Source organism: Trichoplax adhaerens, genomic scaffold, assembly GCF_000150275.1.
Source record: "Trichoplax adhaerens TRIADscaffold_1 genomic scaffold, whole genome shotgun sequence".
NCBI classification, from domain to species: domain Eukaryota; kingdom Metazoa; phylum Placozoa; class Uniplacotomia; order Trichoplacea; family Trichoplacidae; genus Trichoplax; species Trichoplax adhaerens.
Genome location: NW_002060943.1, coordinates 4,173,012 through 4,196,561, shown reverse-complemented (window position 1 = coordinate 4,196,561; position 23,550 = coordinate 4,173,012). Strand labels below are relative to the sequence as shown.

At 36.3% G+C, this 23,550-nt stretch overlaps 3 protein-coding genes across 3 annotated transcripts; 2 read left to right on the top strand and 1 right to left on the bottom strand.

Moving 5' to 3' along the window:
* Positions 1-1,793: 1,793 nt before the first annotated feature.
* TRIADDRAFT_689 (uncharacterized protein) lies at positions 1,794-11,629 on the top strand (the record flags this gene model as incomplete). Its single annotated transcript, XM_002108588.1, has 3 exons — positions 1,794-2,456; positions 11,058-11,226; positions 11,565-11,629. Coding segments are annotated over 3 exons (897 nt in total), but the record flags the coding sequence as incomplete, so codon positions are not given.
* Positions 11,630-16,071: 4,442 nt separating this feature from the next.
* Positions 16,072-20,059, top strand: TRIADDRAFT_63484 (uncharacterized protein). The gene is made up of 13 exons (XM_002108587.1): positions 16,072-16,229; positions 17,006-17,038; positions 17,508-17,525; positions 17,656-17,754; positions 17,950-18,055; positions 18,235-18,321; positions 18,436-18,497; positions 18,588-18,737; positions 18,857-19,005; positions 19,109-19,225; positions 19,317-19,428; positions 19,515-19,577; positions 19,654-20,059. The coding sequence occupies exons 1-13, from the start codon at positions 16,197-16,199 to the stop codon at positions 19,738-19,740; spliced, it is 1,116 nt and encodes a 371-aa protein (XP_002108623.1). The 5' UTR covers positions 16,072-16,196; the 3' UTR covers positions 19,741-20,059.
* Positions 20,060-20,218: 159 nt separating this feature from the next.
* TRIADDRAFT_51718 (uncharacterized protein) lies at positions 20,219-22,883 on the bottom strand (the record flags this gene model as incomplete). The annotated part of the gene is made up of 7 exons (XM_002107784.1): positions 20,219-20,330; positions 20,446-20,523; positions 20,679-20,980; positions 21,388-21,458; positions 21,582-21,670; positions 22,326-22,396; positions 22,833-22,883. 7 exons carry the CDS (start codon positions 22,881-22,883, stop codon positions 20,219-20,221), a joined length of 774 nt encoding a protein of 257 aa, XP_002107820.1.
* Between the last annotated feature and the right edge of the window lie 667 nt (positions 22,884-23,550).

Genomic DNA, 23,550 nt, shown 5'->3' with positions numbered 1-23,550 from the left:
GTCCAAGAGAAGATAGAGCAGAGATGAGTCAACATTCTTCTCTCTCCGCCAGTTCTACTGTAGGTCTATTGATGTTTATTTCCTTCTCCATGAGAGAAGAAAATAAACTTCGCCATACAGTCAGTGATGATGGAGGAAAGGAAGAAAGGCTGAAAGCAAGCAGCCGCTGATCTTAAAGTCATGCGAGAGAGGCGCTGACTAAGGAGACGATCGGACATGCAATCTCCAGCTCAATCGAGCGTCCAAGAGAAGATAGAGCAGAGATGAGTCAACATTCTTCTCTCTCAGCCATTTCTACTGTAGGTCTATTGATGTTTATTTCCTTCTCCATGAGAGAAAAAAATAAACTTCGCCATACAGTCAGTGATGATGGAGGAAAGGAAGAAAGGCTGAAAGCAAGCAGCCACTGATCGCAAAGTCATGCGAGAGAGGCGCTGACCTAGGAGACGATTGACACGCTTGTGTATGAGGCATGACAAGCGTCAGTGGATGCGCTGACGTAGTAGCAAGAGAACGATACCATGGAGTGTCTGTCCACTGCGTTGACGTTCGAGTCCGTTTATGCAAATGAGGTTGCAGAGTGTACCGTACCGTACCGTACCGTGCTACAATCGCACTGATAGTAGTATGTTCCTTTCAATAGTGTACAATAGTAGGATAACACTAAGAGTCGGGCAATGTTTCCCTTGTTGACTGGAGTGCAATCAAGCCAAATTCAGGTAATTCCATCCATTTTCATACATTAGCCAGTCTCACGTACACCTACTTGATACACAAGATAGCTAAAATCCACTTTAACGTCTAGTAGCAAATCGCATTCAAACTGCCATCAAGGTGAGCAAGAAGAAAAGCCGCAGTATGCCAATCTCCAGCATAGAAAGGCAAATAAGCAGTTGGAAGTTTTAGTCCATTGCGATTTAGACGATTGGAAAGAGTAATAGACTAGGACTAGTCGATCTAGTATTGCTATAGGCAAGTTGGTTGAGTATATAGGGTGTTGAAGAAGTTTTATCCTTGCTATCGCTAGGCGGTATCCAAGACAAGCAAGCGCTCGATTTGATCATCGTGTTTGTTTGTAGCCATTTTGTGCAAGCTTCATTAACCGCTTGATCAACCTTATTATTGCTCGGCTTGATTAATTAACTTGATCTTTTTTTGCATACAAGCTTGGTGATCTAGTGGAGAAGAGATTGCTTTGGCTGATCTTACCATCGACGAGTATCGTAATTTTCCTATACAACAACAAAAGGTAAGCGAGAGAGAGATTGGTTGAGTTTATCATTTTTTTTTGGGGGGGGGGCAATAACAATTGATTGACTCCTATCCATTTTAATGAGTATGCTGCAGTATAATTAACTGATTGCCTAATGAGGACATGTTGTCTACGCTTGAATAAGAGAGAAAGAGAGCTAATCCTGTTTTTATTAAGCAATAGAGTGTGTGGACTAGCTTCGGCAAAACCGTCGTCAATGCCTTCAGTAACCGATCCATGTCAGAAAAGTTGTAGCGCTGCTACTACCACCAGCACTCCTAGGAGTAGCAATGGCGATGATGCTGCTGCTGCAAGAGTGGAAAATACAACGAGTGTTGTTGCTACTACTAGTACAACGACAACAACAAGCGTTGAAAGTAATGCAACCACCAACAAGAAGAAGAAGGAGGAGGAGGAGGAGGAAAACAACCCTAGTGTAGCTACTAGTGTAAATCAAGACGATGATGACAAGCAAGACAACAACGATGGAGAGGAAAAGCAAGAGTTAGCTAGCAAGCAAGATGGACAAATTCAACTTCCTGATAGTGTCGTTGGCACCAAGAAAGAAAATGCTTTACGAGAACTAGTTCAACGCACTGCTTTTCCACTCAGCCAATCCAATGGCCAACGTCGATTTGGTCCACCACCCGATTGGAACGAGTTGCCACCACCTCGTGGCTGTGAAGTATTTATTGGCAAAATCCCTCGTGATTTATTCGAAGATGAATTAGTGCCAGTCTTTGAAAAAATCGGCCCAATCTATGAAGTTCGCCTCATGATGGATTTCTCCGGCAATAATCGTGGCTATGCTTTTGTCGTCTACCAAAGTAAAAGTGCAGCTCGCCAGTGTATCAAGCAATTGAATAATTATGAAATACGCCAAGGTAGAATGATTGGTGTCTGCTCGTCGGTGGATAATTGTCGTTTATTTATTGGTGGTATACCCAAGACGATTAAGCGAGAAGAAATTCGCAGTGAAATGGCCAAAATTACCGAACATGTCGTCGATGTCATTGTTTACCCATCGGCTAGTGACAAGACCAAAAATCGCGGCTTTGCTTTTGTAGAGTATACTAATCATCGAGCGGCTGCAATGGCTAGAAGGAAATTGATGAATAACAACAACGTGGAATTATGGGGGCATAAAATTGCTGTCGATTGGGCAGAGCCAGAAATTGAAGTAGATGAAGAAATTATGGATCAGGTAAGGCTATTCTTCTTTTCCTTGCCTTTATTTTTTTCCCCCCTTTTTGATTCATCATCCACTTGCAACATTTTGTACATGGAATGTACAAAATTTTCCTTCCTTGATCGACGACAGAACCAAGGCAGTTAACAACCTTCATTTCTTTCGCTTTCCAACCTAATCCATAATGACCACCCGCTTCTTCAATGATGATTCTAACCCCTAAAGAAGAATCATTACAATAAACGAATTACAACAAGTCCTCTCCACCAATATGGCGACTATAGCGTGCCGCAATAGCAGTATACTGTATAAAATGAGCACCAATCGTGTCGGCTATTTTCTATTAAGCAAAATGCTTTTGCTCCATTCTCCACTAAATTCTTCAAGCTAACATCACATACACACAGACGTAGCAAGAACAACATGCAATTCCCATTTGTCCTTTCAACATGCAATTCTCATTTGTCCTTTCAACATGCAATTCCCATTTGTCCTTTCAACATGCAATTCCCATGTGTTCTTTTAACATGCAATTCCCCATCGCTTCTTTGATCATGTAATTGGCATTTTCTGTGGGTAAAATGGATGTGGTTTTTTTAAAAACTACATCCATTCTACCATCAACTCGATACGCCAGACATTATGGCTGCAGCATGCCTTCAGAATAGCTTTTCAAGGAAGAACAAGACAAGCCATCATTTGCCCATCCTGCTGCTATTTTCTGTTAGCAAAATCCAATAGGGTTTTTTGCTCTATTAGAGACTCGTTGTAGGATAAATCAATTGCATTCTTTGCTTGACGACATTGTGAATTCATTCAAGCATAACTGACAGACGTAGTTTTACTCTCTCTTTCCCTCTTCTTCAACCACCAATGGAAATGGTTGTTTTTACCACATTCTCCATTGATAAATTAAAGTACAATTTCGATAAGTGCTTGGACTACCTTCTCTACTCTTTCAAGCACAACTTGCGAGTTTTACAATATTCTCCATTCATCAAAGCACAACGTTGATACGTGATTTGACGACCTTGTCCACTCATCCACTACAAATTACATACGTTGTTTTAGCAATCTTCTCCACTGGACGAAACCTTCAATCTTGTTGTAGTCGTCGTTGATGAAAGCACAACGTTGATACGTAGTTTGTCGACCTTTTTTCCATGAGGGAAACGCTAAACTAGATACCCTAGGCTGCAATAACAGCATGGAAATAGGGCGAGAAATGATAGTTTTCTCTTGGTAAAAGGCAATGTTTGCTAGATTGTTAACTGATGAATCAATGGACAACACTTTTGAACATAGCAATGGAATGGAGGAGGTAAAATAAATCGTCCATTGCGCCTTGAATCACTCCACTACAGTATGCTGAAAAAGATTTTCAACATCAACTCTTTTTACTATACAAGTTGTATGACAACCTTTGCATTTCTACTTGCATAACGCAATCATTCAAACTTGGCTCTCATTTTCGCTACTTCTTTGAATGTTCTTCTTGACGTACTTGTTGGAAATACGGGAGAGAGATGCTGTCGGGTATTCTCCATTCATCAATCGATATCAGAAAGGAGATCAATTCATTAGCGGTTTACCTTGTAGGAAGAACAAAATGATCTCTTCATGGATGACTACTCTACCATTCTGTAGTACTTATCCAATTGGAGAACACAAAGTAAATTACTTTAGTCAACACTACTTCATTCAAATGCTTTATTGGCTTAATTTCGTAAGCACTTTCATCTTTTATTGCTTGCTGTTCCATCATGGACAGCATTTGCAATACAGGGGGGAAATGGCGATTTTACTACACTGGGTTTTCACTTTGGAAAGACAACAAATTGAAATTGTTGTCTTGAATCAGTAAGATACAGCAATCATCAATGATGCGATCCATCCATGACGGTACTCTGCAAGCAAGGAGATTTATCTTGTAGACTTTAACCCCAGCAAAATGACTACGGTCTTGACTGTGCTAGCATTGCGACTCCATTACGCCAATAGGTTCAGTTAGTGGCCAACTATTTCAATTTCAATTGGTGTTGTTTCCATCACGACAAGAGTTTCATCGAGGGCCCTATATGCTGCTGTCGGTGAAAATACTTTGCAAGGTATACAGTACTGCATATCATCTTTTTGTGGCAAAAGCGAAGACTAGCCTTTTCTTTTTGCGCCTGCAACCAATGATCCAAGACGAGTTGCCCTCTATATTTTAAGAACACTCTTTTCTAGCATGATGAAAAGATTATTACTGACTCGGCAGTTGGCTAAGCAGATGATGGATTGCTTTCTTTCCTTCATTGGATGACCAAGTAGCGATGGATAACATCGATACGTTGGTCGTCCTTTTGATTTTTTTTCTCCGCCATTTTTTTCATATGGGGGGGGGGGGGAAAAAGGAAGAGAACGCGTTTATAAGCGACTGGCAACCTTTTTTTTTTTTTCTCCTCGATTCCATGCAATAGGATCAAGTACGCGTACTGTCTATCTCTTTTTTTTGTTTTTGGACCCTCTTGTTGACAAGAACGAGGAGAGAAGAAATGCCGTCCTAAAAGACATGCTAGGGAAAATGAGCTTGTTGTATGGGCAATGGCCCCGTTATCGCCATGATTGAATTAAGGATATCGAGGCAAACTTTCTCCGAAGAAGGAGAAGAAATGCCGTCCTAAGCGACGTGCTAAGGAAAGGAGCTTGTTGTATGGGCAATGGCCCCCTGGATATCCTTGATTCAATCAAGGCAAACTTTCTACTCGAACCGAAGAAGGAGAAGAAATGCCGTCCTAAGCGACATGCGAGGGAAAGGACCTTGTTGTACGGGCAATAAATCAAGGATATCGCGACAAACTTTGTACTCCAATCGACAGCCACCACATTGGTAGGGAAATTGCAAGAGTATTTTGCCTTTTAGGCGAGATGATTGACTACATTGTCAAGATGAAATTTAGCATTGGCTTTTCATTGTTGAATCTTTTTTGTCCTCTTTGTTGTACACTTGGCCATTTTAATTTCTTCAACAAGAAGACTTTTGTATGCTAGCGTAATGGATGGATTGATTGACTGATGACAATCATTCAAAACTCATCTAGTTCACACTTCAAAGAGAAAGGAGCTCAACATGTTAAAGAAGTGCTAATAGGATAAGAAAATAACCTATTAAGTAGTCATTGATTCTTGTCATAAAATGTCATTTCTTTTCATTTTATTCATTGGTGGTTCACCTTGATGCAGTAAGAGGGGTTAAAATAAGCCTAGTTGAAATGTGGATTTTTTTAGTCCAGGTTGAACGAATAACCTATGAGTAGTCATTGATTCTTGTCCTACCATTTCTTTTCAATCATTTTATTCACTCATGGTTCACCTTGATGCAGTAAGAGGGGGTAAAATAAGCCTAGTTCAAATGTGGATTTTTTTAGTCCAGGTTGAACGAATAACCTATGAGTAGTCATTGATTCTTGTCCTACCATTTCTTTTCAATCATTTTATTCACTGGTGGTTCACCTTGATGCAGTAAGAGGGGGTAAAATAAGCCTAGTTGAAATGCCACCAATGTGGTGGATTTTTTAGTTAAGGGTTACGACGAGCTCAACATGTTCAAGAAGTGCTTATAGGGTACAAAAATAACCTATCAAGTAGCAATTGATTCTTGTAATAAACTACCATTTCTTTTATTCACTCACGGTTAACGTTGGGGTAAGAGGGGATAAAACAAGCCTAGCTCAAATCCACCAATGTACATTTTTTAGTCAAGGATGAACGAATAACCTATGAGTAGCCATTGATTCTTGTAATAAAAGACCATTTCTTTTCAATCATTTGAAAGTGATTGGTTCACGTTGACGGAGTAAGAGGAGGTAAAATAAGCCTAATTGAAATCCACCAATGTGCATGTTGTAGTCAAGGATGAATGAATAACCTATCAAGTAGTAATTGATTGTGGTAATAAACTACCATTTCTTTTATTCACTCATGGTTAACGTTGGGGTAAGAGGGGATAAAACAAGCCTAGCTCAAATCCACCAATGTACATTTTTTAGTCAAGGACGAACGAATAACCTATCAAGTAGTCGTTGATTCTGTTCTAAAAGGCCATTTCTCTTCAATCATTTGAAAGTGATTGAAAAGACATTTTTATTCACTCATGGTTAACGTTGGATGGAGCAAGAGCCCCGGGGGTAAAACAAGCTTAGGTGAATTCCATCAATGTGAATTTTTGAACCAAGGATTACCAGAAGAAAATCGCCGCTCGTTTTTTCTTCTAGTCTTGTTAGCTTTAGCGTTAACTATTTCCCCAACGCCATCATAGAATAGCGTTGGAGAGGGATGAAGGAAAGGCATCTCTAGCAACAAAATGAACCACCAAATCAAGTAGAATACAAGTCGCCAATCACTTAGCCATGCAATAGGTTTACCCTCACTTTACCAATGGACTAGGTGGAGTTCTAGATCAAAACTGCTGTCGTTGCTTGAAATTATTATCTTTTTTTCCCCCCCTACCTTGTCCATGTCTAGCATCAACTCTACTCTGCAGTTTTCTCAACTAATGCCCCTCGATGGCTATCCCATGGGTCCAACAGGGACTACAAAGAGGCTTTCCCTTCCTTTTACTAATCCCTAACTTAAACCGCAATCTTATTTCATTTTATTGATTGTACTGTATTTATAATTCCTTTTTATGTATCCATTTTTGCTCGGTCAAGAAACGGATCATGGCGGGGGGATATTAACCCATTGATTAAGCGGGATGTTTGGTTAATCATTTTGTCCTCCATTTCAATGAATGGGCAATGGACTCCATTTAAAATCGGTAAAGCAACTCTAGGCTGCGTTCTTTCGTGTAAAATCAGGTAGCGATGGTTTTGTCGCTAGTGTTGTTTCGTCAAGGTTAAAAAAAGCTATTTTGTGCCAGTCAATGGATAGAATGCAATTAGCAACGGTCTTGTCGCTAGCGCCCTTTCGTCAAGACAAAAAGGCATTTTATGCCAGTCAAAGCTAGCAAGGTATCCTCCATCATTGCACAAATAGCGACTAGTCAAAGGATATTGAGAAAGAGGCATTTTCTACCAGTCAAAGCAGATCTACGGAAGCCTGCTCGATTCTCCTTCAATGGGGACAAAAATAAATTGGCATGTTGTGCCACTCAAAGCGTGATTACCGAAACCTACTACATTGAGCTTAACGTAGAATGCAAATATCATCATTTTACAACAGGGACGAAAACAAATTGGCATTTTGTGCCAGTCACAACGTAACTAAAGAATGGCTTAGCATTTGTTGACAACAGGGACTAGTAGAACAAGGACGGCACAAAATGGCATTTTGTGCCAGTCACAGCATAACTGTGGAATGGATTAGTATTTGGGAACAACAGGGACTAGCACAACAAGGACCAAACAAAATGGATTAGCATTTGGGAACAACAGGGACTAGTTATAACAAGGACCGCTCAAAATGGCATTATGTGCCAGTCACAGCATAACTGTGGAATGGATTAGCATTTGGGAACAACAGGGACCAAACAAAGTGGATTAGCATTTGCGGACAACAGGGACTAGCATAAAAAGGACCAAACAAAATGGATTAGCATTTGCGAAATTGTACTCGATTAGATCGCTATGAAGAAATGGATACATCACCAAAAACTACTGTACACTACGGACTGTTCGTAGATGCTTAGCCGTCCAATTTTTGCCTACATACAGTACAGCACACCATTCCAAACTTGAAATTACAAATATTCGCCCTTTTCCATGCTATCCATCGATACTAAACAGGGTATCATCAAGATCGAGAGTGCCCAATTCTCAAGACTGGAAGCGCCGGGCAATACACGTTTAGGAAGGACTACCGGGAAAATAGGTCTGTTGAGAAAGCCAATGTAATGCGGCGTCGACGAAACAGTGTGTTTTCAGTTAAATTTTATCTCCAAGTTTTGTACTCTTGTAGCTCTACTGGTAAGAACTCTTGTTGATCGCAAGGAAATGAGAGAAAAGCATTGGCCATTGAGTTATCTCGGGGTAGAAATCAACTCAATTCTTCTCTTATAACAGGAAGAAGAAGAAGAAAACATAAACGCAAGTAATCTCTCGTTCAACCAACATAGTAATGGAGTAAAGTCGCAAAGAGTTTTCCGTAACCTAACTCTTGTTGATCGCAAGGAAATGAGAGAAAAAGCATTGGCCATTGAGTTATCCCAGGGTAGAAATCAACTCAATTCTTCTCTTATAACAGGAAGAAGAAGAAGAAAACATGAACGCGAGTAATCTCTCGTTCAATCAACATAGTAATGGAGTAAGGTCGCAAAAGAGTTTGCCATAACCTACTCTACTCGTATCGAAGATCGAACTCATCCGTCATCGTCGGCAAAAACTGCTTTTAAAAAACTCAATGGCGTCCAGGTAGAACTTGTCCAGAAACAGAACTACCTCATGCATACGATGTAACCCATCAGTAAGCATGATAAAAGCTACTCAGACCATTGCCACATCGATATCAAGGTAGATGTTATACCGTATATAAAAAAAAACATGACTACCTTACCATAGGATGTAACCCATCAATAAGCGTAGTAAAAGCTGCTCAAAGCATTACTACATCGATACCAAGGTAAATCTTGTAGGAAAAAAACATGGCTACCTCAACGATAGAATGGAACCCATCAGCAACCGTAGTAAAGTTGCTTAATTAAAGCATGACCACTCTGACAATATACAAGGTAGAGTTTGTAGGAAAAAAAAGCTGACTGGATTCTGTAAGATAGCACCAGTGATAACCAGTTTACTCCAGTTACGATCATCATGGACTTTATAGATACCTATAAAGTCCATGCTATCATACAGTGTGATCAGTTATGAAAGTATTCCATCTTCCATGATTGAAGAAGATCAGAATAGTTGGAGGATAGAGTAGTGGTATGCAAGGAGACAAGTCATGACAGTAACGCTAACAAATTCTACTAAACAGTTATAGGATAGGCATGCTTACCTATGACAATTATTGGCTGCGACCCAGTTAGCCTTTCATGCTTGAGCAAAACAGGATGCCAAAGCCATAATATTCTGCTATTAGACCAAATCCCAATTTCAAGCTTTGACTTATCGACATGAGGAAAGTGGCTATCATTATAGCATATCTGTGCGGTGCTGTAAAAATCCAATAGAACGTGATAAGTACTCTCATTTATTTGAGATGTTTTCATCAAGAACAGATCGGATCGAGGAGTTCAACTACTTTATTTAGATAGTTATGATAAATGGTGATGGATAAATATGGAAAGAAGACGATAACATAAACGAGATAGGTTAATAGTGAAAAAAACGCTCTTAAAATGACTTTTTCTATCTTGAGAAAGCACTATTTAATATTGGCTATGACATGGGCAACGTATAATGACTTGGATATCCTCTATACCAATAGGTCAAGACTAGGAAAAGACAGCAAGATAACCCTTTGCTATCACTAAATAGAGTAAGTTTTCGTTGTCTTGAATGATTGGAAGACATGAAATATGAGTAAAAAAACAACCCAAACATGGACTCTTGTCATATTTAGAGCATGGATTAGTGTAATACAGAAGAGTTCTAAAAATGGAATGGAATGGCTTGTGGTGAAATGGAATCATACACATCGACTCGTATATAGTCTATATAGCAATCATAGAAACTGTAGGGAAATGGTGCCGTCTAAATGATCAGAAGCTAGCACTGTAAACTAAAAGTGCTATTCCTCGTGCTGTACACTTTCCATCAGTTAGAATTTCAAATGATCACCAGGCAGTATTCTATCGAACTTAGAATAGACTATCATACGCTTCCAATGATCCTATCTTCAAGGATTTCAATTCGTAATCAATATCAAGACATCAATGATAGCTTTTCTACGACTAGAACTACTACGAAAAGTGTTACCACTGTAGGCTAAGCGTATATCACAAGTATCGAATGCTGTAGCGCACTGAACGAATATCTTCACTACTTACCTTAGCAACCTAATTGCCTTTCAGGACTAGAGCTACTAATTATATATATCATGAAAGTGTTGTACAAACTTGAAGTAATACACGAAAATAAGCATTGCCATACGAGTATATCCAATTTAATAGCACACTGAACGAATATTATAAAAAAGATGCAAACAATTGACACTACTCTTCAACAGAATCATTTTTATACAGGATCATAGCTCATGATCTACCGACGAATGATCAAAGGCCTACAACTGGGTACCTAGACATTATCATTTGTAAATATAAATTTATGAAACAGCAGTACACAACTGGATAGACGGATATTCAAACCAATTTTAAGCCTTACCAGATGTATCAGCTTTGGCTGCTACGGCGTAACCAACTGGTTCATTGCCAACAGCCTCACCGCTAAGACTGAAAATAAACCTGTGCTTCCAGCTAACCAAACTGCAACGTATAAAATAATATGAAATTATATTGGTGCATACCTCCCTAGATACTGACATGAATCAATTGATGTCGCATTTAGTAAATATAGATCACAGTTAGTAGTGGATTCCTTTTTACTTGAAATGATTATGGTGAAGTAGACTGAATACAATGTTACTATTCTTTCAACCTATTTTTTACTACTTTCTTTCATTCCTTCTCTTTAGGTTAAAATCGTATACGTTCGAAATTTATTGTTAAGTACGACTGAAGAATCGTTAAGAGAAATCTTTCAAAGCATTGCCCGTGTTGAAAGAGTCAAAAAAATTCGAGACTATGCCTTCATCCATTTTACAAGTAAAGAAGATGCTCACATGGCTATCACCCTAAAAAACGGTAATTGTTGAGATAATGTACCACTTTTGTAATATTTCCTTCCATTTGGTCAAGTCAAACTGCAGAAGTATTCGAAAGATATCAGTTACAAATGTTAGCAGTAAACTACTTTTTTTTAATCTGTTTAAATAGACTGTATATACGAGTATGTAATCTTTTACTATCGGATAAAAATGCTTATTACAACAACCAAGCGCATATCATTGAAAGTTTCTGTAATTAAGTTTGATAAATTTCACAAAGGATTGCCCATGGACTGTTGTTCTTATACATAGGTAATATAAATCCGTATAGCATATTAATAATGAAATGGATCATAACTACTAAAAACAATTTAGGCCAAATCATTGACGGTAGTACTGTCGAAGTGACATTAGCCAAGCCGGTCGATCGTGAACATCATCGTCAACTAAAGAATACCAAAATGAACCATCAAGACAACACCTGTTCTATGCATCCCCAAGGATATCAAAACTATCATCCTAACCCCTTTCCTGGAAATGCTTATACTCCACGAATGCCTCCATATGGACAATTAAATGCTGCTGGTGTTCGGTTAGTTTTGTACCAAATTAGTCTAATATTAATGAATACTTGAGTTGCTGCATGTACAACACAGATTTCACAGTCAATAACGTGGAGAAAAGATACGTTGAACTACAACTCTATTATGACAAAGTTGCATTTTTAAAAATAGAATTACTAATCGTAATCAACCGAGTTCACCAAGAGGACGTGGCCGTGGACGCACCGCCGCTGGTCGTTTAAGTGCAGGCGCTCTAAATTCAAATTATCAACGCAATAACCCATCACGTTATTCTACCAACTCCAAAAATAATATTATCACCAACAAGAAATACTCTCAGGACGGTGTAAGTAATATTGTACTGTCGCGATGACACGATGTAAATAAATAGTACTACCAGCTACACCAAAGCCTCGTGAAGAGAGCAGTAGTACCGCTTTCTTTCACATCCGTGTATTAATGATTGTATAATAAACTTGCGTTCGTTATATCCACTCTTATATTTACTAATTCTAATGGAATGAAATACCAACTCTAGCACTATGAACAAATGCCAACTGTAGCAACAAACAACATGACCAATATGAAGCACCAAATAAAAAATCCTGTCCAGGTCCGTTAAATAAGTGTAGCATAGGAAAAATATTGCTTGCTTTCACTTCATAGCTATATTAAATAAGTTAATTATTGCACCTCTTATTAAAGTAGACAAAATTTGAATCTATTCCATTTGATTGAACAGATACTAGAAGAGTTCTGTGCTAAAAACCAATTTCCAGCCCCAACTTATCATCTGGTTCCAATTTACGGTCCAAACGATGTGCAACTATTTAGCCATAAGGTAAATTTTTTCCACACCCATAAAATATCAAATTTTAACGACCTACGTTGATTTCCATCAACTTGATACTAAATAGATCTTCGTTAATGGAGTCCTTATTGCGCAAAGCGAAAAATTTTGCCGGACACTTGAGGAATCCAAAGTGCTTACCGCTGACTTGGCTGTTCAACAAATTGGCCTTTATAATGATAATCGTATGTTGAAAAAGCAAACGAAAACTCTTTTCGCTTTATTTCTATCTACAGTAGAGCGGCATTTGTCTTCTCATACATCCAATGTCTAATAATTTACTGGGATATCAATTAGGGATATACGTAAATGCCTACGATTGTTTTATATTTGATCTTACTTCATAACTTTGATCTACATCGATGTCACCGATTCAAAAATGACGGGAGCTTAATCTAGGGTGGCAACTACTCATTGAGGCTATTTATACCTACCTGGATGTAAAAATTCGCATTTTTTAATCGTATTAGCAATCCTTTTGGGAAATTTATAATTACTAGTACAATTATTTAATCTACTGTACCCTACAGCGTGCACCATCAAAAATTGTACATTCTTCAATGCGGGATATATTATAACATTAAATGTAATCAGATAGTACTCAAGTAGCCTACTTGAATTGTATTTACCTTTCTTTAACGAACAAATTATACTGTAAGTACATGAGATAGTGAATTAGATAAATCACGCCGCTTCAAGTCGGTTAATTTTCATAGTACGTATTTTTAAATCTATGTTTGACCATTTCGCTAGATGGAAAGAAGATAGTTGTTCCCTGTATAAAATGTTAATTCGGTTGATCATTTTTGGGGGTTATTTAGTCTGTACCTGATATGTTTAGAAAACAACGCTAGCGTACCGTATCTTGGGGCATTCTAAGGGTCAGATTTAGCTGCACTAGAAAAAGCAAGTATGGTACTTTAAGTTTTGATGAACCTTTGATAGAAGATACACTAGTGCAACCTAGTTCTGTTGTAAGCTACCACTTAGTATTAAGACTAGAACAGTTTATTACAAGTCTAAAAGAATTTTTTTTGTGCTGACTAACTCTCTATTCGAGATAGAAATGAGATATTAAGGGTTAAAAAAAATTACCAAAATTTAGGCGTGTCAATTATCCAACGCTACGTTGCATAAATTTTACAATCATGGACGAAATGTGAGATTAAACGTACTTACGACGGTAACCTGAAACTGTGATATCACTGTTACATTATCTGCAGGAATATAGGATACGGTAATTAATTTGCAATGCGTAAATATTAGTGATGTAAGTAAAATTGTGTACATTAAGCCTTTTTAATAGGATATGATTGCTTTTCCTACAAACTTGTATCCCTGTAATGACAAGAAAGTAAATTTTTTGCTTACTCACCGATAACTTCACACATCTTTTAGCAGAATGTGTGAAGATGAAACATGGCGGCCATTTGCATTGTCTCTTTGTTCACCTTCTTAGTTAGAACGTTACTAGGGTAAATCACTTAAATTTGTTTTCAAGTTGACGACCTGAAGTGGATGCAAAGTTAACCCATTCCTATAAACTGGCTGTTGATCATTCTGCGCCAAGAGACTTGCGACAATCTTCCAATTTGTTCTAGGGATCGTTAATTTTCTCATCTATTTGTACGTATATATCATGCGTAATAATCGACAGTTTTTTTCTGCCCGCTCCGAACGTTCACTAGACCAATATGATTATATTACTCTGCTATGACGATTGTTTAAAGAGTCTAGATCGAGGGAGTTCCCTTTCTTATGCTAATGAACTGACATCGAAAACCATTATCATGCATTGTTTAATTGAGAGATTCGCAGTTTATAACCGTTATCATTGCGTCATGTCAAGCTAATTAGCTCTACGCTCCAGTATAGTAATTGTATGTTACAGTCAGTCACTTTGTACAATTATCATGAAAGCTTAGTCTTTAGCAAATGTCTCGGTATCCAGTTTAGTCAACTATTGACAATAAATTCAATCTGCTACTACGTAAACTAGCCAAGTAGCAAATAAATGCTTATTGCAACGGCACATCTTATACAAACCGAACCCTATAGATCTTATATAAATTTATATATTCATGTTTATGTGTTGAATTAATTCTCCAGTCCACATTTATTTCGATCTCGAACAATTGAATTCCACTAATGCTATTCTTACTTGTTGATCATGATTGAGTATTGTTTAGCTGTAATGACTAAATTTAGGTAAATACTACCGTTTTTCAGCTTATGCTATGTCTGGCAATAGACCTGCAGCACCAGAAGCAGCAAATTCATACACCAATTACGTGCCTATATCATCAACTCAAGGTACTGGCGTACCTCAAAAAGTTACTGCGCCTGCATGGACAGGTGTTGACGGCGGACCAATATACAACGGCTACGAAAGTTACCCATCGGTCCAGGTGTTTCCTCGAGAGATGTATCATTACTAGATAAAATGGAATTTCACCTTCAAAATTGCTTGTGGAATAGGCTCTCTTACTCGGCTTCAGGCGTATATCTTAATGAATTAATGCCATCACTGTGTAGTTGTGACTAATAGCATTTAGTGCAGTTTGTTTATAGTTTTAATAGGTTAGTAATAACGTAGTATCATTTTAAGTAGTAAAACATATATCTAAGAGTTTTTAGAGATACGGTGTCGTGGATTACAAATGTTCGACAGATAAAATATCAATGCCTTATCACAGGAAATTGGCTTCAATCAACTGAAAAAAATTATTTTTAATCGCAACCCATCACTAGACAGTTTAACTTGATACAGAGTTGAAAAAAGATATTTTTCCGGTTAAGGTTGCTAGGCAAATTCAAATACTCTGATCACTTCAGCAAGGATCCTTTACGAACAGGATACAAAGAATATTAAAGTATTGGGAGTCACGACTTATTGTCGTTAGAAGAAAAAGATGCATTCGACTAGCTAGCAGTTGCTAGAGTATTCTTTTACTTAGCCTTGCTTTCAACCTGGTTGTTAGACTGATTTCTTATTTTATTAAATTTGTAAAACCAACGATCAATAACACCTAGTAACAACCAGGAAATGGAGACAATTTTTATATCAATCATCATTTTTATATTTCGTAATCTCCAAATTTTGTATTTGCTCAATCTTTTATTGATTTCTCCTGATCTCAACTGATTGTAATGTCACTTCACATTCTAAAACTCTTACGATCTTGCTCACTAGTCAATTAAATGTAGTACTAAAAGTTATAAATTTTATGTTACGAAAGTATGGAAAAAGCCGTCATTATTAGTATCGCTCGTCTTAGTCTGAAGCTTGTATCAAGTATATAAAGGTGATGCAATTAAAGATACCCCTAACATACTTAGGAATCGACAATAATAGTTAATCCCTTATATCTAAATACGCATTTCAATGGCCTTGCAAATTGTTTAACATTATTAATTATGTCCCGAAAAAGTTTGATTTATTCTAACCATGTTAATATTAATTCTTTTCGACACTAACGCATATTATTACAAATTTTGTGCTATCGTATTTCGCTTGGACTGCTTTGTTGTTTATGGCTTTTAAAACTAATTCACACAGCATTCAGAACTAACAGGGTATAGCACGATTTTGTCATGGTTAACACAATGGCAGAACTGTTATGCGCTGTATGAAAGGAAACACGTCTACTATCAAGGATAACGATTGGTAGATAATTGTTTACTAATTGCAACGTTCATCATCATAATATGCAGCGCCGATATTGCGGCTTAATCTGCATCCAAAAAGTGATTTATGTTCAAAAAATCTTTAATATTAATTGACTTATGTACGAGTATACCCGCGCGTCTATGTGCGTACTCGCATTTTAATATTCAATTTATTGTTATTTAAAATATGATTGAGTTTGCTTTTGCTCGCTTTTAAAATTGTATCGCGAAAAATGATGAAACTGCTATTAAAAAGTTACATTGGCTTTGCTTATTTAATTCAAAATATTCATGGCCTAACAATATTTGTGGACATCACCAGGAAAAATGATACTTCCAATCGTACTAGAGTTAGCAATACTAACTGTCAATATGCTTTATACGTTAGTCTATACTATTTTATGCCTTAACGAGCAATGCACACGCACGTTGCTACTATAGTTAAATATTGTAGGGAATAAGTTGAGGGCTTGAATATAGTATATATCATGTCTACTTCATAAACTTACGTGTAATAAATCGTTATATAAGCGACTAGCTAATATTTATGCACGTGTACGCTATAGTATGTCTGCTATTGACTCTATTGCTGTAATACCGAAAATTAATGGTAACATCTACCATGCGTTTCAAGTGTTCAGATACTACTTGTTATTGTAAATTAACTTCAACAAACTAGCTAGTCAGTAAAATAGTATATCCTAACCATCTATGATTGAAATTTATATCATCAGGTAGATTTTGCCTATGCCGCTGCTAATAATACGGTAATATGCAACATTCAAGCGCCCTCTATATCATACCCGGGTAGTTCATTTACTCTGGATAAAAATGATACGTCTAATATATTGCTTAATATAGAGACGTAAGACATCGAAATAAACACAAATTCTACTTGTTTAGTAAGCTCGCATAGATCTACATTGAATAATTATTCAATGCATCAATACGACAGTATAGTTATTCTAACCACTATTTGGGAACCTGAAGTCTTTTCTAAAGCTGTGATGGCGTACTTGGAGTATCTCGCCAATAGGGAGGGTTTCAAGAACAAACAGTTTGAAAGTGTTACTATAGCAACGTCGCATGTTTATATCCAAAAGTATATTATACAAATCATATAGGATAAAGAATCATGTCTGGTATAGCGTAGAATATTGTGTACTGTATTTGATGTAAGCGTATCTAATATATCAATAAACTAACTTCAATACATCGTATGTATAACACTTCTAGGCAATAGCCAATAAAGTTGTAAGTGGGGTATAGCACTGTGCCATATATCCTGTATTCATATTCCTTCATTAATTATTGCAGAGCATTTAAGTAGAATATCAATTGCTTTCTTACCACTTTGATTACCGATATTAAACTATATTAATAGATAGAAATGGCTACAACAAGAATAACAGCACAACTGCCGCCAAATATCGATCCGACTAAAGCTCCGTTAGCTTATGGAGATCGAGCACTGCCAAAATTGGTAAGAAACAACTTTCATGCTATATACTAGGGTTGATAACTTATAGACCGGATAGTAAGATCTATCCGATTTTTATTAGGCCAAAGTCTATAATAGCTTCTTTATTGATAATGAAAAATTGTAATTTACGATAGTTTTTTAAACAAGTATAAATTATTTTTTAAAAAGACGTGATTGAATTTTTTGATCCAATAGAATCGTGAACTTAACAGTGCCACCTTAATCACCAGGCAAAGAGCATTAATGGCTTTATGCGATGTGATGCATAATGCTGAGCACATCTGCTCCGCTTTAAGAGTCGGTAAAAACATTTTAACTCGGTCATAATTGATAATTATAATCAAAATACGAGTATGTAACCTTCATTTCGCTTACCGTGTTCGGTTTAGTATAGTTCATGCAAGATCTAACTCTTATGTAATTAGACACAAGGAGATTGTCGACTTATAATATCGTTTCCTTGTATTTCTACCGATGTAGGCATTGTTGCTAGCCTTAGAAGATTACTTTCCGATACTAATCCGGTTGTTCGAATGAAAACGACAGAAGTTTTGTTTATTATGGCAGGTAACTAATGATTTCCTATTTGAAGCGATAACGTTGAGAGTAACAAGTAGTTCAAGTTATATGATGTTTCCTTTATAGTTTAACATTCGTATCTTTAACCGAATATTTTTATAGGTCATGCAGTTGGTCGCACAGCCTTCTTAGAAAACTACATCATTATACCTTTGGCGAAACTGGTAATCATATAGAAACAATTAATAATAACAAACCAATTATAATCTAAATATCTTAAACTACATTGCGCATTTCATTTGATTGACAATTAGTTTGATGATGAAGTCTATGACGTTCGATTAAATGCTCATAAAGCAATCCAAATGAGCACACAGTCACCACCAGGACCGGAAGGTGTGATTAATGCTCGCTTAATTGAGAGTTTGGTATCCAAACTAAAGATTGAAGAAGATGATATCCGAGTTAGTCTATAACTAATACTGATACATACACTACTTATATTGAACTTATTATATATTAATACTCATATGTATATTCTTAAATAAGATGGAGCCTATTCTATTTTATTACCATCATCTAGGAGGTTATTTTGGATACTTTGCATTCCTGCATGTTTATCGATACAGATCAAGCCTTAGAAGCATCAGCAATGAGTGCTTTTACTATGCTACTTAGTCATGATCGCCCATCTATAAGATGTAAGGCGGCTAGGGACATTATGGATTTAAGGTACCGAAATAATATAAAACACTAATTGTTACTCGCCAAGGTATCTATATATATATATATGTATTATAAAGTCATCTAATTTGATTCTGATACAATACTCTAGCTTTCCACTCGATGGTAAAAGGAAGGCATGTGAAGAAAATACAATTCCTTCTCTAGTGATCTTATTAAGAGATGATCATGCTGAAGTCAGAGCAAAGGCTGCTGGTGCACTAATGGTGTAAGTTTAATTCAAATTTATCACTGGTCTTTGCCTAATTCTATCGATCTAGAAGCCAGACAGTAAATTTTCGCTCGCCATAATTTTCTAGCATAACAATTACGACTGAGGGTAAATATAAATCAATCGAATCCAAAAGTATTCCCCCTCTGATCTCGCTTCTCAGCGATGTTCACAGCGAAGCTAGGCTAAATGCCATTAAGGTATTGATAGAATAAATGGTCAATATTATATATGCTTATTTACTTTATTTTCTATTAATGGTCCTAATTATGATAATGTAACGTAGGCAATAACAACTCTTGCTGAAGCACCATCAGGCAGGCAAGAACTTCAGCAAGTTATTGAGAAGGTAAAGCCAAAATTTTATTATAAAATGCTCACATCAGTTCTATTACTATATGCCTTGCCTTTCTCTTATTGTATAGCTACAATTTATTCAAGAAACTGACACCAGCGATGCTGTAATCAAAGCCGCAAAAGCAGCTAATAAAGTAATTACATGGAAACCATAATTCAACTGAATTATGAGAAATAATGTTCCATATCGAAATGTATCCTACTACGCGTGCCTTATCACAATAACGATTGATATGTAGGATAGAATAAGATCATTTTAATAATGATTGATTGTTACCTCTGTATTTTTTAAAAGATAATATCTATTTTAACTCACTTATAATTTACTACATTATTGACGTAAAATTTTAATATACAAAGTATAGAGTGCACTCTAGCACTATTTACAAATATAATCAAAAATTTATACTACATAATACTTACTCTGATATCTTTGCATATCAGTGTACTGTACATAACGCAGGTCTAATAAAGAATCATAATATTTAAAGAATATTGTATCACGGTAGTCGGACATGAAATTGCATATAGCATAAATAAATAGATGTGCACTTTAATCGCGAGTTTATAACGTCACATCCTCGTATAATAAATAATTTTGATCACTAATCATCGAAATTTGCAATACACGATTCAATTTGCAATTTTCTGATTAAATAATGGCTCGGGTTCTTCTTCATCTGATTCAAACTCGACGTTTTCATCTTTGAACCAATTTCCATTAGCATCCAAGCGCCATCCTAAACTGTTACACGAGTAATTAATTAATTACTTACTTAAAATATCATCAAGAAATTTTGAAGCTCGATAGTAAATAGATAAGGGTTGACATGGTCAACTACGATATAAACAAAGCCTACCTCCTCAGCTGAATATATCTTGTAGTTAGGGGATTACCAGTAGTATGACCGGTCACTATTTGACTGACTCCTTTAGGGCTAGATCGGTACATCAATTTTAATTTTATAATAAAGTATTAATATAAGTCCTCTAGTGAAAAGATACTCTACGATGACGGTATTTATTATTCTATAGACTATATTGATCCTAGACTAACTAAATCAATAAATACAAGGATATAACGGCAACTTACTTGTTTCCATCATTTTTTAATTTCGTATGTTTGGGTGGAAATACGTAGACTTTCTTTTCTTTATTTTTTTCGTTACTTTTCGAGATACATGTACCTTCATTGTTCTTAGAACTTTCATCAGTACTACACCGTGGATTTTCGTCACGTTTTCTCTTTAACGGTTGAAAAATGCTTACGGCATTTCGTGGCTTTACACATGGGTTATAAGGCGTCGCAGTCAATAATGCATGTATGGTTTTTTTCCGAGAATCCCGCAAGAGAGGGTCTACTGAGGTAGCATTAGATGCTGTTGCAAGCGTTTCCTAATACAAAATTATTGATGTAATTGGCCTCAATTAATGCGAAATATCAACGGATTTAATTAGAAAATATTCCATAAACTACTAAAGTACGAGAAATTTAGCTTTATTTCTATCACTTAGATAGAACTGGAAATACTATTAATGTACATAGTTAACGGCTACGAAAATTGACAGATCTCAACGCAAGAGTTATAAATCACCTAAACAATAAGTAAATTACTTCGACAAATATTACTAAGTTATCAATCTCAATCATCTTAACTCTATTAATAATGATGAAATGTCACGAAAAATTGAAGGATTCCATTTTTCGTCATCCTCTTCTTCAAATAAAAGTTTAAGCTTTAATGTATAGCATGTTAACCACTGGGATCTACCGTTAATCTAATGATGCCCTACATACTTACAGGTTCCACCTGCTGCCTCTTTTCTAATAATTCTAAAATCTCTTTTTTCTTATCAAGTTGCTTAGCAGACCCTATCGATAAGAAGTTTAAATAAATATTATTTATATCATGACGACACGGAAAGCAATAAGTTACAAAGCGCGCGTACAATACTGGCCTATACAGTACTACTATCACGTAATTTCAATACTTACAGTGAGCATGTTTTTTGCCTTTTCTGTGCACACAGAGCATTTCAATCGTATCAAATACTGGATGTTTGCTGCATACTAGGCAAACATAGCTAGATGATAAGAAATTATATATATATATTTATTACTTATGCGATATTCAGAGCCAATAGCACCAGAGTCATATTTTAGGATGCTCATCTATCATACGTAGTATTACTACAAATAAAAATTAATTTTTGTTTAAGATATATAAAAACACTACTACATTTTGCTAATACTTTTTATAATTCCGGTCATTTATATTTTAACATGAAATTAGGTGTATGCAATGCAAAAATGGAATACTTGGAATAGCTAGAAGTAATCATTATTGTATTACTTAAAGATATGAGAGCTTAAAGTATATATACGGTAGAGTATATCAATATATAGTATATCTGTATAAAGAAAGAGAGTGAAGTACAGTATATAACTATATACGTATATGTAATTCAAGCTGTATGCAAGATTGGAGCTGATATGTTGTATTAATAAAAAGATCTCATGAACTTGGAAGATATACAGTCTATCACATTATAAAGTATCATTATTGAATATGCTGTATGTTGCAATTCATATCATTCAAAAACTGGTATAACCATTGATTGTAGATGATGAAATAGAATTTTTCCAATTAATCATTTCTTGCCCAATTCTTATGTAAGACGCACACTATACTGGCTAATCAACAGTTAATGATCAAGATTTCCATCAACAGAACAATACCGTCCATTCTTTGTGAGTTGAGCCTCATCTTCATCTATGCTATTTGCCAGGAGTTCCGTTACTCGACGTTTCTGTATATATTGAATATATAGTGCATTGAAGTGAGAAACTTCGGATTGACAGTGTAGTAATGTGCAGTACTAGACTGTACGTTAGACTAAATAATAGACTAGGCATGACAAGTGCCTGTTTAATAATAATATTGATTGCAATCCTAGCCTTGTACCCATATCATATCGATATGCAACTATCCATGAAGAAAAAGTGAGCATCTTACTGTATAGTGAGGTATAAGTTATCCATATGATAATACTCGATTCTATATAGCTAGACTACAAAGATACCTATATATATCTATGTTGTACAACAACAACAAGTGGATGTTGGGTTTCTTGCAAGTAGCAAGCAAACGTTTATTTAGTAAAGCATTGAGGATCTTGTTTACGTATTTAACTTGAGTAAAATGTCTACCTCTTGTACTAGAGTTTAATAACATTGATTCTGTACCTTGAGAACTCTCTGTTGAGTAAAATTGTCACCAACAAGCTTGAAGGACATTCTACTTATTTATTTACTATTCTCGAGGATTACTGGCGCTTAAATTCGATGTCAATCTAGCGGCCGATGGCATCCAAGCTTTGACCGGATCGTTTCCTTGTCTACACGGTGAAATCAATGGACAAAGCGTACAGTGCATCTTACCGATGTACTGTATTTCGTACTGTAACTCACATTTTCATTGGTAGCGTCCATCCGTCTGAGAATCCGAGAGTCAATTTCAGACAAACAGCTTAGTGTACTGTACTGTACTATACAGTATAGTGGTTAGGCTTAGGGTGAAGGTGACATACTGTACTGTACTGTATAGTGTATACACTGAGATTCTCCTCAGTATTTTAATGAGATAAAGAAAATTCGAGGTTTACAGAGCGGAATATGATATAATTGAACTTCTACTACACAACAGCCGACTGTTCAAAATGCTCAAAAAGAACATGCTAGTCAAAAACCACTATAAACTTTCAAATACATCAATCACTAGATGGATAGCAGCCATATAGTGGTCTCACCATCCATGAGACCACTGCAGTGCAGTGTACTGTACAGTGCACAGTGTTCAGTACAATATTTTGTACTGTACTTTACTGTACTGTACACTGTACAACAGAACTCATTCGTACTGAGCTTGCGCAAACTAACCTCCAGCCAATTCTATGTAAACTGC

Bases quoted from the DNA above. Each gene is read 5' to 3' on its own strand.
- TRIADDRAFT_63484 (XM_002108587.1), top strand. From the start codon at position 16,197: ATGGTTAACACAATGGCAGAACTGTTATGCGCT. The intron at 18,498-18,587 runs GTAATCATATAG...ATTGACAATTAG, and splicing joins TTATACCTTTGGCGAAACTG to TTTGATGATGAAGTCTATGA. The intron at 18,738-18,856 runs GTTAGTCTATAA...ACCATCATCTAG, and splicing joins TTGAAGAAGATGATATCCGA to GAGGTTATTTTGGATACTTT.